The sequence below is a fragment of the Periplaneta americana genome, chromosome 17 (genome assembly GCF_040183065.1).
Source record: "Periplaneta americana isolate PAMFEO1 chromosome 17, P.americana_PAMFEO1_priV1, whole genome shotgun sequence".
Taxonomy (NCBI): domain Eukaryota; kingdom Metazoa; phylum Arthropoda; class Insecta; order Blattodea; family Blattidae; genus Periplaneta; species Periplaneta americana.
In genome coordinates, this window is record NC_091133.1 from 63,064,800 (window position 1) to 63,082,345 (window position 17,546).

Genomic DNA, 17,546 nt, shown 5'->3' on the forward strand with positions numbered 1-17,546 from the left:
TTTCAACCACTTTCTTTCTTGGAGAAGTCGCTACCATGCTATTTCTTCTCTTCGACATTTTAATGAAAATCTAAACACGAAAGAATTTAATTAAAATGTTAATATACTCTATTTACATGTATGTTTCATACGAAGTAGGTCTGTAAGTTATTTCTTATTTAATTACGCTTACCTGAATACAGAATTGAACTGGAATCACAACGAAACAGAACTGAATTTGTATTGATACTTACTTACTGGCTTTCAAGGAACCCAGAGGTTCATTGGTGTCCTCACATAAGCCCGCCATTGGCCCCTATCCGGAGCAAGATTAATCCAGTCTCTATCATCATATCCCACCTCCCTCAAATCCATTTTAATATTATCTTCCCACCTACGTCTCGGCCTCCCCAAAGGTCTTTTTCCATCCGGCCTCCCAACTAACACTCTATATGCATTTCTGGATTCGCCCATACGTGCTACATGCTCTGCCCATCTCAAACGTCTGGATTTAATGTTCCTAATTATGTCAAGTGAAGAGTACTTGCATTTTCATTTGCATTTTACTTTACTGCAAACTGAAGTTACTGATGCCAACATAACAGTTAAAAAATAACTGCCAGTTGTAGTATTTGTCAGTACCCGAAATTCGAAACGAAGTTGGTAAAAAAAATTCAACCTGAGAGTTATAAAAACACTATAATCCACTAGCGTATGTAGTAATAGGGGGAAAATGGTTAGGTTTCGCTCTTAGGGTATTAAGTAAGCTGACCCGGACTATAGTCAGAATCTCTGAAAATCTAGTGACTTACCGATGCATATCCTGGGTCCCTCTCCGAAAGGCAGGTACACGTAATTGTGTCTGTTAGCCTTCTCCTCTTCTGTAAATCTCTCAGGGTCAAATCTGTCCGGATTTGGGTAGTACTTGGGATCACGGTGAAGTGCCAAAATAGGAATGACTATTCGAGTCCCCTTATCAAGCACGACATCGGTGTTTGGGATTTTGTATGTTTTGGTGCACTGCCGGTTCAATATAGGAGCAATCGGATACTTGCGAAGAGTTTCTGAAATAGTAGATTATGATATTGAAACATATGAAATGGAAAGTAGGATAAAGCAACAGGAATATTTAGAGCAGGGACGGAGAACAGCCTCTCTCAGAGAGCTTACAAGCAAACATTCTCACGGGGGCAGATAAAAAGTTATTTCTTTTCTTTAACCATGTTAATAAAGTCAAAAGAAGTGCTTATACAAATTTTGGCCACTCGAGCGCAATTACGAGTGCCGTAAAAAATAAGTTTCTTTGGGGCCATACAATTTCGTGGAAAGATTTATTGGAACAGATATAACAATGGTTGAACTATTTTTTCAACGTATTCCCCACCTGAATTGAGACATTTGTCATACTGTGGCATCAACTTTTGTATCCCTGTGTCGTAGAAGTCTGCCACCTGAGATTGGAACCAGTGTGTGACAGCCGTCTGCACCTCTCTATCGATTCCATGGTATGACAAATGTGTAACAAAAAATTGACAGGATTAGGTATGCTTACAAATGGCTTTTAAGGAACCCTAAGGTTCATTACCGCCCTCACATAAGCCCGCCATCAGTCCCTATCCTGTGCAAGATTAATCCAGTCTCTATCATCATACCCCACATCCCTCAAATCCATTTTAATATTATCCTCTCATCTACGTCTCAGCCTCCCCAAAGGTCTTTCTCCCTCCGTTCTCCCAAGTAACACTCTATATGCATTGAATATCCTTCATGCAATATCTAAATTAGGAAACAGTTCTTGAATGTGGTTTTCAAGCAACACTTTATACAATGTACTTAAGGAGGATACTTTCATTTCGTTGCTCTTAATATAGCCTATGCTTTAAAATGAATAATCTCATCACTCAAAAATTCTTCCAAGTCGTCTTTGTAACACTCTTGTAGTCTTCTAGAACTAATAGTTCAGTGTTGTTTCGTCCAGGCAAATTACTTAGAATCTAAAATTTGTTGTAAAATTCTTCCAATGCTTTTTCAGATATCAATATGTCTATAATAACCGGAAATGTTTTTAAGGTTATCACGTGAGACACGGTGAGAGAGCATAACATTAAAAAAGTGCTATGATCTAGGGATGGGCAAAAATAACCGGTTATTTTGATAACCGGTTAACTAGGCCTACCGGTTATTTTTGCTTGCTAGTTTAACCTAACAACCGGTTATTTTCCTCAATAACCGGACGACCGGTTATTTTTTAAAATATCCATCGAATCAAATGTATTTTAAGCCTATCTCAAATTTAATGTCAGTCGAACATCGTTTATTTGTATTATTTTGTACTCTATGCAATCAATTCTGTATACAAATTGTCTCATAGGCCATTCCTAGATGGGTATGGGTTACTACTTTACTTACTTCATCTGTCCGTAGATGGCAAAATGAATTGAGATTTAGATTTAATATCAATAATCTATACCTATCTTAATCGCCGACTGTCTCTGATTGACTTATAATATATCTGCGGATATTGAACCATTTCAAACGGCGAGAAATTTTGACGTCAATATTTGTTGGTTATAGGAGAATAAATTATCCGTCAAAATGTTTCATAATCGAGATTATTATTATTTTAAAAGTTATGCAATTTTATTATTTTTTTATTTATCTTACTATACTCTAATGTGAGTAAAGTAATTAACTAAATTCAGTTTCAGAAGCTCATTATTTTGTACTCGTATTTTAATCAGGGACGTCACTGATGACCTTCAGCATGTAATGGTGTTCTTTCACCTATCTTCCGGTTGGTTTACAGTTGATTTCTAATTGTTATTTGATTTCTCCTGTAAATAACCTCTCAATATGTTTTCCTCAATAATTTGCTAGCTTAAATTTCAAATAATAATAACCGGAAAATAACCGGTTATTTTTGATCGGTTAACCTTCTTCAGGTAAAATTAATTTTAAAATAACCGGTTAACCGATAACCGGTTATTTTCGAATAACCTCCCATTCCTAGTTCTCAAATAAATACACCGACTTTTAAAGGTTACGATATAATATTGAGTATCGAGTATCGTAGCTCTAAAACAGGTATCGGTATCGATCTATCTCTAGTGAAAAACTTCTTGTACCGCCTAGACTAGTTAGAGCTCAAATGCTCGCCAAAGAGAACTGAGTAAGAGATTTATATTTTGGTCTGTGAGGTAAATTGCTCTAATATTTTGCTCTTGTTGATATGAATGATGTTAGTAAAAATTGTAAACTTACCAGCAACAACTTTATCTAAATAATCCATATCTTGAACACCTTCGTATGTGATCTTCCCGTCATGTCTTTCTAGAACTTCATCGATTTCTTGTATTAAACGTATCTGAATATCTGGATTTACACACAGCTCATATAGACAGAAAGTCATTGTTGAGGAGGATGTTTCGAAGCCAGCAAGGTAAAACACGAAGGCCTGGGCTGACAGGGAGTCCATAGATAGCTCTGGAAGATATAGAAACGTTTAGTTTGAAATTCAGCTTAATGAATTTGTGTGTAATTTGAGATACAACATATCAGAAAAGAACAATCGATATAATTTTATAGGTGATCCATTCTTTTATTTCTTCTAATCGCAGTGGTGCCTTAATCCATTATCGAAGTATTAATTATTAACAATTCGATAAGCAAATACTATTGAAAAGGTAGATATTGAAGTGGTAATTATAATCTTTACGTAGATATTGAAGTGCTTAGAAAAATTTACTTTTATTAAATGTCTAGAATTTAAATCACTATTTGTGAAAACTCTCTTCTGAGTTCCAAGTTGTAACGAATATTGAAATTGATAAATACACAGTAGATACCGACATGAAGTATCGAATATCCATCGCTAGTTCAGCACATATGATGAAAATCAATAATTTTGAAGCAAAAAAAAAAAAAATTGAGAATCGGCGAACTACACCGTGATTCAAAAAAGGTTGGTGCAAAAGTAATACTGATTTATGCAAAAGTGAACGAAATAAAAACAACTATTGGTTCGATACAACACATTAACTGCCAAAGCTTCTTTCTCTGTACTACAAGCATCCATTGTGATCCCCGTTGGTGACACAACAGATGTCAAGACAGTACTGTAGTTCTATCCAGACTCAGACTCGTGCAAGCATGTCCTCTGTTATTGACTCCACTGCTGCTTTCATTCTTCGTCTCAGGTCATTCAGGTCAGTTGACAAGAGAGGAACATACACGGAGTCTTTAATGGACCCCCGCAAAGAAAAGAAGTCGCAGGGTTTAGATCCGGACATCGCAGAGGCCAGACCAACATTGGTAAATTGTTTGCTGCACTCCCGATCCAACCTTGTGGTAGGATGTCATCCAGGTACTGTCAAACATCCAAGTGAAAATGTGGTGTGGACTGTCACAATGGCTCCCGTTCGTGCGAATTCAAACACACAACAAGTTTTTCCTACCTTTGTTGTTGCCATCTTATGTAGCACTACACTACACGACATGAACGAGCAAAAGTAAACACACAAACTTGAGACCGGCCGCTTTCATAATTGCAACTGTTGATTGCCTGTCATTGTTCCAACTCTCGCAACAGCTTTTCTGTTTTACATCCTTTTTGAATCACGGTGTATACATATGTAGCCCAATTGTATCTTAGAGGACATTGAAGATAAATGAAATATGAAATTGAACATTGTTTGTTTTAGTTAGTTATTTAACAACGCTGTATCAACTACTAGGTTATTTAGCATCGATGGGATTGGTGATAGCGAGATGAGGCCGAGAATTCGCCATAGATTACCTGACATTCACCTCATTTTTGGGAAAACCTCTGAAAAACCCAACTAGATAATCAGCCCAAGCGGGAGTCGAACCCGCGCCCGAGCGCAACTTCGGATCGGCTTTAGCCGACTGAGCTACGCCGGTGGCCTTTGAACTTTGTTCCCAAGTTTATAACTTAATATTCGTAATTGATTAAATGGCGATCTTACTCGTGTTAATTGTGTATGCATGTGCGGCTTACAGCTGTTTTGGTGCTTCTTCACACCATCCTCAGAGCCTACTAGATCTCGGCGTCATTTCGAACTTCCGTGCCTGTTGTGTGGGTGTGTTCGATTGTTGAAAAGTGTTGTCAAATAGTGTGTGTAACACGAGTAAGATCGCCATTTAATCAATTATTTATATTCAAGTGTTAAAAGTAGTGTACGAAAGATTCAACGTGGATTAATATTCGTGTTTCTGTTCTCATGAAACCAAAGGTTCTTTAGGGTTGCAAAAATGTTTATGATGTCTGCAGCATTATATATATATATTTGTTTTCAAAGACAAATTAAATTTTATCAATGAAGTGTACAAGTTCAAGTTATGGATTGTATGTGAAAATAGTGAACTGAAGTGCGTTTCAAGAACTTAGATATCAGTTTATATGAAAAAAAAAAACATCTCTTGGAAAAGAAAATAATACTTACTGTTATCTGCTGGTTTTTCATCCTTGAAGACGTCTTCATCTTGTGAATCATTTTCGTAATCAACGTCGACTATTCCCTTATTTTTGAGCTGAATCAGTAGATGCATGAAATCATTACGTTTTATATTATTTTCCTCTCGGTAATTGACTGTCTCTCTCACCATATTGCGAAAGTATTTGGAAATTGTTGGATCCAAGCCTTTAAATTTCAAGGTCTTTAATAAGCTAGGTGCTAGCGAAGCTAGCAGGGCGCTAATAGCTAACCTAAATGTTGGCTCAAAAATTTTTCTTCCCCATTGTCTGAATTCTGCGTCTGGGTTCTTGAGACAGTTACATTGTATGCCAAAGGCACATGACGAGATTACATCTGTTGAAAACCTAGCCATTAAGTCTTTGATTTCAACGATCTCTTCGTTGTCAGCTGCTTCATGAAGGTAGTCTCCAAGTTCTTGTCCGCAATCGACCAATGTTTGAAACATCATCTTCATCTTCCCAGATGTGAAGGTCGGTGTTAGTTTAACACGAAGATTTCTCCATTTGCTCCCGGGTAAGAAAAATAAGTGCCCAGATAAGGGATCCCTTTCTTCGTCAAAGTAGAATCCTCGATCATGAAAACTAGAAAAGTCTTTAACTAAAACATTTCTAATGAGATCCGGATCACGGAAGAAGAATGACGGTTGTGTGAAGGTATATGTTCCTCCATACTTCTCTCCATCCAGTTTGTCATACAGATGTTTAAACAATAGTCCTATAGGTTTCCGAGCAAATATGACATCTTTGAAGTTTCCAAAGGGGAACGTCGGTTTGACGTAGGGCACATTACGTTTCTTCCAGTATGTCCAAGCGTGTTGAAAGTAAAAATAAATGACCAATATTGTGCAAGCTGCTAGGACTCCAGCGTCAAGAAGGAGCGACTCGAATATAATGGACATTTTCGGGATTCTTCTTTAGCACATTCTGCAATATAATGAAACACTTATTAGTAAAGCATATAGATCATCGTTAATAGATCATAAACATAATCACCACCATCATCACCATCATAGTAAAAGAAGAAGAAATGGGCCCAAGCTAAACTGTTACGGATTCAACGAAGCTTCAAGCTCCACATCACTCCAAAACATACGTTACAAAAACGCAAGAGATACAGGCTAGAAACTCAGCATATGCAATGTAACTGCCACATCAATAACAAAAGTAGTTATTCCTAAAACAATGTTACTTAAAAGAGTTTCACAAATTCACTTCAGATATTTTTAAGATTTTATAGGAAGTAATATCTTCCAATTTAAGTAAGACTGTACTGTTTAGTTGTCCATCTATCTGTTTATGTATAAAACTATAGATTTAGCATACATTTGTAAAATATGGCTACCTCCCTTAGAGTTTCAATAATAATAATAATAATAATAATAATAATAATAATAATAATAATAATAATAATTATTATTATTATTATTTCTTATTCCGGTGGTCTGTTATTATTGTCTAATTATATAATTATTATTACAATTATTCCGGATTCAAGTGGCAAAGCTCATATGAGGACTAAGGATTTTGAATAGATGTTAGTTATATTATTATACACGGTGTTCCGTTCAAACCTCCCACATTTTAATTAATCATTGCTAACAAGGTATAGCTAATAAAACCATTATCGCCTTATCGCCATTACTAATAATGCTACCACTATCATCACTACTGATATAACAGCTATCATTACCACTAATAATACAACCACTACTATTAAACCACTACTATCACCACTAACAATACTAAGACAGGTTCTATTACGATCACCTCTCATAAAAGCAGCAACCACTTTTACTACATCAGTAATACAGTTACTATCCTCATCTTTACTAACACAAGCACTATCACTACCACTTCCAATACCAACATCAGTACTGATAGAAATCACTATCACCATCTAATACAACAGCTTTTATCACCATTATAAATATATCCATTACCACGACTACTGTTAATAAAACCTTTATAACCACCACTACTTGTACAGTAGTGGCAAAAAAAAAACCGGACTGACCCTTGTAGCTGATTTCAGAGCCTTGTTCACAGTGACATCACGATAAACTGGTAACTAGAACTTTCGTGGTTCGAATCCTGCCTGGGAAGGAAACTTTTTTTTTCTTCCTTATTCAAATTTATTCCCAATACTTTTCGATTGCAGCGATATTTTACTACTTAATTAACTTATTATTCCCGGAACATGAATTTTACCAGCTTATTTTCTAATGGCTTTCGAAATGGGCTACGTCAGTAGTCAAAACTACAACAATTTCAATAGATTACTCGCTATCTTTTGAATGTGGGCGTGGCATGCGCAGTGGTTTATTTCGGGGACTTTGATTATTTCGTCGGTCCGCGTCTGTTCGAGTCGGTCCGGTTTTTTTGCCACTACTGTACATCCGCTGCTATCACAGCCACTATCACCATCACCTCTAATACAATCACTATCATCACCACGGGTCCCTATCACCACGGCATGGCGCGTCCTCAGGTTGCGGATCGAGGAGACGGCCTCCAGATATGAAGGGTAGCTGTGAATATATTGAATAAGCAGTCGCGGACAGTCGATGAGGGATGGTCCTCCAGCTTGGGGGTTGGGCGAAGGGCTAACAACCCATCACCGTAAAAACAGCTTGTTACGAATCCTTCAAATAAGCCTCGGAATGAGACTGATTCTCTGGCACGACCACAGCAAAGGAATAAGGTTTTGAGATTTGGTACTTGGAATGTTACAAGTCTATATAGACTTTAGGGAGGCTGAGACGTATGTGGGAAGATAATATTAAAATGGATTTGAGGGAGGTGGGATATGATGATAGAGAATGGATTGATCTTGCTCAGGATAGGAACCAATGGCGGGCTTATGTGAGGGCGGCAATGTACCTCCTGGTTCCTTAAAAGCCAGTAAGTAAGGAAGTAAGTAAGTAAGTAGGTAAGTAAGTAAGTGAGTAAGTAAGTATCATCACCACCTCTAATATGCACAATTCTTATCATCACACCATTATTACCGCCACTAATAGCCTATCATCATTACCACATAAATACCATTATAACCAGGAATATAATCACTCCACCTCTACTACCACCACCACCACCACCACCACAAACACTGCTACTACTGCTAATAATAATAATAATAATAATAATAATAATAATAATAATAATAATAATAATAATAATAATAATACCTTATGAAACCGAACATGGTTTCCTTTAAAAGAAATGGCAACTTTTGATTTACAGTAGATTTCTTCCACGCTAAAGAATCGTCTGTTCAAACACAGGATTCTTGTTTTTGTTTCACAGGCGCTATGACTGAAGAGTCAGGGGAAAAAAATGTTGGATGTCCACCTTTTGACATTTTTTAGTTGAGTAAGTACACTTTGTTGATTTTTAGGGGTACTACGAGCTTGTAGACTCACCACGCGCTAATAATCGACGTAGTCCTTGTAAAACAGCTTTGAAGATGTATTGCGTGGAAAGAACAGTCTATATTCACTCGTTAAAACGTCATTTTCTCGGAACAGCTTATTATGGACATCGACATCTTTCCCCTGAACCTTCACTGTGAAACACATATGTGTGTGTGTGTGTTAACGACATTGCAGTCTTTTATAAGTTATTGCTAATAACCAGGGAAAGGAAGTTCATGCCCTAAAAACGTGAAGAATGTGTATGCATTTATGCCGTAAACATATATAAATTATGCTACAAAATATGCATTCTGGGATTATTTTAACAGAATAATGAGGTACAGGTAACTTACGTTTAGTCTATGAATTTTGAAGTGCTTGCCTCATTGCTGAATACTCCATTTATGCTGTTACAGTTCACAACTAAGCAGTGACGTATATTTTTCTGTTGTCATTCTTCGCCTGTTGTCTCTCAGTATGACTTTATAGCACAAAAAACTTCGTTCTACGTCACAAGAAGTAAGAGGGGCTTGCACAAAAGCTGTGAGCTGTTCTATAGAAAATTTGGTTGGTTCTAGGAGTGTTTTTCCTTTGAGAATATCTTGAATTTCTTTAAGTTGATAATAGCCAGGGTTTTTGGAAAGAATATTTGCTGTTTTCTCGTTCACTTTATGCCATACATTTCCTGGAACTGATGTTAAACTGGACATTGTTCTATTGAAATCTGCTAAAGACTGCAGTAAAGAATACCAATTGCTAACTTGAGAGGCTCACTATGAGAGTGTCATCGTTACGTTCAAAATTCACAAACATAAATTATTCGTGTTTACGAGGTTACACACTTTTAAAAATGAGGAAAAGACAAATAAACATACATAATATGCAGTTTCCCTGCATAAATGTTAAAATATGATGCTTTTATAAATAAAGGCAAAATATACACTTTTATGGACAATAAAAGTAATATTGCATTCAGAAATTTGTGATTCATGTAGATAATCTTTCAGCATATTCACACAACGATAGAGAACAAATATGCAAATGCATGAACTTCCTTTCCCTACTAATAACCAAATCGTTCTTTCTTCCCGTTGGTGTTCTTGGAGGCCTCTTTTTACATTAGTGTGTATATATTTCCCCCCACGATTTAATTGCTCTTCTCTTCTTTTTTGTTCCATTTGAAATCCAATTGAACAGAATTTTTAGCAGTCTGCTGTGTTTTTAATCTCTGTACTTGTTATTAATTGGTTTCGTATTAAATAAAATAACAAATTCATTAGAATAAAATCTGAGTCGTTACCTGTCAAGGAGAATGAATTCTGGTGTCTTGAAACACAGGTATCTGTGTACTGCAGTGTTATGTATCAATGCTGTAAGATATGTAAGATAAATGACTTGCCAAATATTGGTACTATGATAAGAGGAAGGCTGATAGGTAATAAAATTGGTTGTTGTTTAAGCCCTTTATCTTTTTCTATATCTTGCAGATAAATTACATATTTACTCTTTTCAATGTACCTGTAACTACTCAGAATACAGTGCCCTGGAGGCAGATGGTTTTGGCCCTAAGCTCAGCGTAAGGAGATAAAGGGCATTATTGTTATTATTAAATAATAATATTATTGTTACAATAATTTGTTATTATTGATGTATCTGTAAATACATAATAATCTAGTCAAGTATTAAGTTCAGCAAAAATTCATTGGGGGGGGGGAGAGCATAGCAGTTGAATTCGAATGGTGGATCGGACAAATGAACATAAAGACGTAACAAAATATACCGTATGAAGTGTTTCCTAATAGTAAAAACGTTTCAAATAACAACTAATTAATAATTTTCATGAAACTCTTACTACCATTAAAATTTCTATAATTCTGTAGTATACAAATTCATTTCACGATGACAGATGATTATGAAATTTGCAGTATTTAGGCACTTTCTTTTTAATACGTCTTTCCGATATATGAAATAAGTAAAATTTATTATAAAAAAATATACAAAATTCTGTAAGGAAAGTGCGAAAGGGCAAAATTAAAGAAGCGCTCCATTTTGTCCTTTTTTAAACAAAGATATATATTTTAAATTTGTAATAATAATAATAATAATAATAATAATAATAATAATAATAATAATAATAATAATAATAATAATAATAATAATAATAATAATGGTTTATTTAACCTGGCAGATTTAAGGCCATACGGCCTTATCTGACACTCAACCGGGAGTAATGTTGCGAATAAAAAAACACTACAAATTTACAAAATAAAACACAAAACAAAGAAATAGATAATCATAACATAATGTAAACAACAAATCAGTAGAAATGAGCATAATTTATAACGTATAGAAACGAAGGAAAAGGCATAACAAAATATGAACTGTTAGTCAAAATAAATAAGATATAACTTACAAATTATAAAATATGGGACAATAATAATAATAAAATGATAATAATAATAATAATAATAATAATAATAATAATAATTATTATTATTATTATTATTATTTTATTTTATTTACTATTATTTATTGTGCTGTACAACAGCCAGAGGTCAATAACAGTTCAGCAGAAAGCATAATTACAATATGACAAAATTAATAGTGACAAAATCACAATAAAAGTGCATAAAATAATAAATTATTACACATAGAGACAATAATTATAATTAACGGTAACAATAACATTGAATGGATGGAATAAAGTGGATGACTAAAATACATAAAATAATGACAATTAAAAGTACTGTAATTGTAATTGAAAATGAAAGGATGGAATCATATAAGTGAATAAACTACAAAATGATATTAAACATAACGAGAATAGTATTATAATACATATTTAAACAAAAAAACATAAATTAAACTGATAAAAAAAACTCCAAAAAGTATATACTACGCATTAAATACATCCAAGTTACATCCATGCAAATTAGCATATTTTATACATCCGCAGACCGGAGAGAGAGATTTAGAATTTCCATTATAAAACATTTTATGAAATCTTAAACCCTTAGCAGAAATACGAAGACAGATTTTGCTTAGGAAGGATTCACAATCAATATCAACCTTAAGAACTTTACAAAAAAATAAACAATTAAGATCTTGACGTCTGGCAAATAAACTACAGCGATTAAAATATTTGCAGTTAACCTCATATTTATAATCATCAGAATTAGGTAAAAATCCATAAGAACACAAGGAAATAACTTTTGTTTGAATATTCTCCAGCTTAGCCGATCCAGTGGAAGTAATGGAGTTCCATACAACAGATGCATAAAATTAATTCATATCATAAAAAATTATGAACTTAATAATAATAATAATAATAATAATAATAATAATAATAATGGTTTATTTAACCTGGCAGATTTAAGGTCATACGATCTTCTCTAACACTCAACCAGGAGTAAAGCTGCAATACAAAAAACACTAAACATTTACAAAATACAGCACAAAAAATTGAAATAGATAATCATAATGTAATGTAAGCAACAAGTCAGTAGAAATGAGCATAATATAATTTATTGTAACATATATAAAGAAAGGAAAAGACATAATAAAATATTAAGAGTAAGCCAAAATAAATGAGATATAACTTACAAATTATAAAAAATTCGAGACAATAATAATAATGATAAATAATAATAATAATAACAATAATAATAATAATAATAATAATAATAATAATAATAATAATAATATTGGAACATTATATTTCTTGTTTGGTCCATGTTCACGTCTTGCCTTCTTGTTCCTATTTTAAAATGTAACTTAAAAAATGGGACACTACTTATTTAAAAACATCTGACAGCATCTGTATGAAAGAATGAGGAAGAATGCAGAAACTCCTATGTCACGAACACAGAAGCTCCTCTGTCACGACAATTGTTCTACTTTTTATTGTGTTTGATTTGTCAGACTGCTATTTAATAATCACTTTGACTTATGTTCGTACGGTATGATGAAACTGCTAAGAGGAGCAGGTCATGATTAAGTAAATGAAACAGATGAAGATTTTTTTTTTTTCAGAAAATGCTAAATATATTTCATTAAAAATTAAACCTACATAGTAATAAATAATTAAATGTTACCTTATACATTTTAAAGTCATTAACGTTTATGGATGTTATTTTCTGTACAATAAAAATCTTAGAAAAGTGTGCTATAATTAGTTAGTTATATTTGTACATTCCAGTGATTGTAACTTATAGCAAAACTGACCTCAATAAATTATCCACGAAGAAGTTATTCATCAGTTAACTCCCTTTTTCACTTTTAAATACATGCCACTGAGAGATGACAGAAAAATTGATTGTTTGTCGATTACCAGGGGGGCTGGAGTTCTCTTGCTGACATTAAACTGATATCTGGAGAGAAAATAAAAAATAAAACTCGCTTTTGTCTGCATTATTAAAGTTATATTTATTCAATTTCGGATATATTGCATAACATTTGGTTTGAGTTATTATTGTCTAATTTTCCAACATATATTCAACAAAAACCTATTGTTGTCATATGCTCCCATGAAAATTAGTATTATCTGATAAATGAAATATTAATTAAATACCATAAGGGCTTAGAATCTTAAATGCGAACCTATTTTATTTCTATATTATAGGTCTCGAAATTTTATTTTTATTTCATCTTTCATGTTCCGATAAAAAATATGACAATTTGAAGGACTAATACAGAGCTGGGAACCTGGAGCGAATCCAAACTCTAAACGGGGACGCTTAATATTCATACGATACAGTATCAATGTTGCGCGGTGTTCGGCGGGGAAGAGGGGTTGAAGAGAAGTCATATGGCTCCCCGTGAGAGAGTAGAATTGGTGCCCAGTCTTGGACTAATAAAACCTCACCAGGGGATTTGGATCTAAACTTATAATCCATTCTTAATCTTAGAGATTATAAGGTCTTGCATGATTCAGTACCTTAATTGATTACATCCATTTGTTGCTGATAGAAAAATCTGTAAAAGTATTTCATTCTGTAGTGCCATTGAACAAATGTTAAATGATGTTAAATGAATGGTCTGAATTCTGTGCTTAACACACAGAAAATTGTTTTCAAGCTTGACAAACAATTTGATTTGGTGGGCTTGAACATTTTTTTTATAAAAACTGAAATGTTTTCATTGAATCGTAAAATATGTGACATGTTTATTTTAGGCCTGATATATGTGATAAATTAACACATTATTTTAAGCATATCTGTAGGCTGAAAACTTTGCATTCTTCATAAAAATGCTCGTATGATATATACTATGTCAACTTAAGGGTATATAAACTTGAAGGGCCGTATTCATAGACATTCTTAACGCGGGCTTTCGGTGGATGATCAGCGAACTAAGGTTTTTCGTATTCATAAATCAGTGTCAGCTATATGATATCATATGAATCCTGTTTAGCACGCTCGTAGCCCGGGCTAGCGAAATGTCTATGAATAGCACCCGAAATGTTTAAATATTCATCAATTCCAAAACTTACTAATAAAGGAGAAAATAATTCCTTACATGCTTCTCTACATTTTGAGAACAAGTAAGTTTTCTTTTAAAAATTGTAATTTATGACATGTCGATTATTTATTTATATTTATAAAGGTTTATCTATTTCTACTTCAGATGCTGTCGGAGTATCCAGACAAATAGCGGAATGGGAGACTTAAACATTTCACCATAATTATGTTAATGTAGAACATATTTCTACATTACTTGATTTCTAGCAAAGAATGAAGTAAACATGAAAGTTACAGATTCTAAGCTATAGGTCTATAATTAGTAAATGACAAATAATTTTATTTTTACCAATTTTGAATTTTCAGTATTTCATATAACATATAGGGTGAGCCGTAACTAAAGTCATTAATTTCAGGGAGTTATTCTTTAAGATATTTCAAACAAAAATGTTTAATACAATTTTGTTTGCTTTTGCTTCCTTTACGAGATAAAAATTGTTTTATATGAAACATTTCATAGCGTGTTTTGGGAACGTCATTGATTAAATTCTCAATATGCTCAGTCAATTTAAGAGAACAGTATGTTATGATAATAAATACCGTAATTGAAAAACTTTAGTTTTGTCCTTTAAATGTGCAGAAATTTGATCCGAACAAATGTAACATTGTAAAATTTATTTGCAGAACGAAACGTTACTTTGTTCGGTTCACATTTCTCCATATTTAAAGGCAAAATTAAAATTATTTCAACCATTTAGGCTATTATCATATCTCTTAAATTGACTGATAAAATTGGGAATTAAATCAACCACTTTCCCATAACACACTATGAAATGTTTCATATAAAACAATTTTTATCTCGAAAAGGAAGCAAAAACGAGCAGAATTGTATTAAACATTTTTGTTTAAAATACTTCAAAGAATAACGGTTCACTCTGTATGCATGGGACGGTTTATGTCCTAAAATGTTATCTTACGTATACCTAAAAAAAATTGCGGACATCAAATTTTCTTGCTACGAATTCTATTATGCTAACAAGAGAGGCCTACACTTTGATGCTACCGTACTGATGTTGATGGTATTAGTATTCCTTAATATTATATTAAATTTATTTGGATTAAATTATCTTTTAGTAGGTTATATTTGGTATATAGATTAAGTTACTTTAGATTAGATAGTATTATATCAAGTTAATTAAATTAGATTAGATTAGGTTGCCTTAGGTTATGTTTGACAAAAATAAAGACTGTTATAAAAGTTTCGCTGCGTCATGCTGCGTGCGCGTGCACACACACATACACATACTCACACTCACCCAGTTCATACCTATTGGTGTATCTTCTCCATATCCATTTACATCGCCACAAACCCAAGTTTATTAACTTAATATTCTGCGATGAAGCAAATTTTTACGTCGATAGTGAAGAGAAGGGATGCATTAGGGCCTACTGGTCACCGGTAAAATCTAAACAAGCAAAAAGGAATCCCACGCATTATGGTTTGGTGTGATATGTGAAAGGATCTTACTATCGGACCGTACATTTTCAACGTAAATGTGATTGGAGAGTCATATCTTCAGATGTCGGACGTTTGGCTAATGCAGGAATTGGACTTCCTTGTGACCGGCCTGCGTAGTCCATGCAAAACGGCGCCTCGTCATATTATACCACAGCAGTGCGCGATTGGTTGAACGATAACTTTCTCCGGTGGATTGGTAGCAGAAGTCCCCGGAGTGGACTCCACGTTCGCCCGATTTACATCCCCTGGACTACGCTATCTGGAGATATCTGAAGTCACTGGCTTACAGCGCTAAGATTCTAGACGTGTAATATCTCCGTCAAAGGATCATGGGTGTGTGCATCTTCATATCATCTGGATTTGTCACCCTTTTTTATACAATATGCGAATTCGCCTCCAGATATATGTGGAGTTTGATGAAGTACTTAAACAACACATACTATGAGTCTATGAATAATGCATACTGTGACTAGTACTGTGGTGCTGGACTTTTCTGGTTCCTATAGATTTTACGTGGGAGCGTCACGTTATAAAATCTCATACACTCTGTCGTCCGGATTAGTCTGGCGTAACGATCCCTACAGAGTAGGCGATCCCTCCCCCCTCGGGTCTTACCTATCTTCCTGATGATGGAAACTGTAAATATTTCCTAAATATTGGAAATGTCAAGTTCGAGGAAACGGTGGAATATCCAAAAACCTAATATTGATAACAATCACCGTGAAAAACTGAAAACTCATACATACTTTCTAGGTATACCTTTCACGCGTTTCGCAGGGATTCAGATTTTCATCATGTTGTGAACGGTATTTCCATTTATGGTTTAGGTCCTTAAACTCTAATTCGAGATATATGTGTATTTTTAATATGCACAAAAATAATATAATAGATATTGGTTTGCTATATTGCACACAAATGACATTTCCTTATATTCTCTGAAGTAAGATACATAATATGACAATTTAGTTTTTGTGTACAACATTCATATACAATATATTATGTTCATATATAGGGTAAAGATTGATAATATTGTGATATTAATAATATTATGATAGTTCTTTTTGAGAATTTTTTTACAATTTTACTAAGCGAGAGGAAGATCGGTTTTTTGCGTCAACGTATTAAGGGAATGTTCGTGGACAAGTTTCTGCGCAAAAACGGTCCTTCTCTCGCTCAGTAAAATTGTAAAAAATTCTCAAAAAGTACTATCATAATATTATTTGTATCACTATATTACCAACATTTACCCTAGATGTAATTAATTACTTTGTAGAAATTCACATCGCATACTCGTTTAACATTTTTCTGCTTACTATATAATAATCGTTACATAAAAATAATACACATACGAAAAAATATTAGTAGGCCTATCTCATATTTAAATTAAAGTACTAATAAAAGGTAGAGTGAAAGTAGACTGTTGAAGTAGATGCTATAATTGTTTAATACTCGTATATCGTAGATATACTCGTACGACTGTGGAAGAATAACCGGAAACTTCTGTGGCCCATAATGTATTTTTCTAATTATTTGTAGCAAGAAACGATTTCTCACAGTATATACGTGACTCCGTACACAAAATAGCAGACTTTACGGAAAAATATAATCCTCTGTTTTTCCCTGTTTATGTAAGAAGGAAGAAAATGTTTATTTTATAGCACAGTAGTATTTGAGAGGGCTGAAAA

The 17,546-nt window shown here is 33.8% G+C and overlaps 1 protein-coding gene across 1 annotated transcript in view; it reads right to left on the minus strand.

Annotated features, from left to right (window-relative positions):
- The window catches only part of LOC138692746 (uncharacterized), a 44,601-nt gene extending 34,278 nt beyond the window's left edge, over nt 1-10,323 (minus strand). The window contains exons 1-4 of the mRNA XM_069815939.1: nt 10,184-10,323; nt 5,442-6,397; nt 3,241-3,462; nt 792-1,043 (exon numbers count right to left, since the gene is read on the minus strand). Coding sequence (XP_069672040.1) covers nt 792-1,043; nt 3,241-3,462; nt 5,442-6,372 — 1,405 coding nt within the window. The 5' untranslated portion in view covers nt 6,373-6,397; nt 10,184-10,323. The remainder of the gene's footprint in view (nt 1-791; nt 1,044-3,240; nt 3,463-5,441; nt 6,398-10,183) is intronic.
- Nucleotides 10,324-17,546: the final 7,223 nt, after the last annotated feature.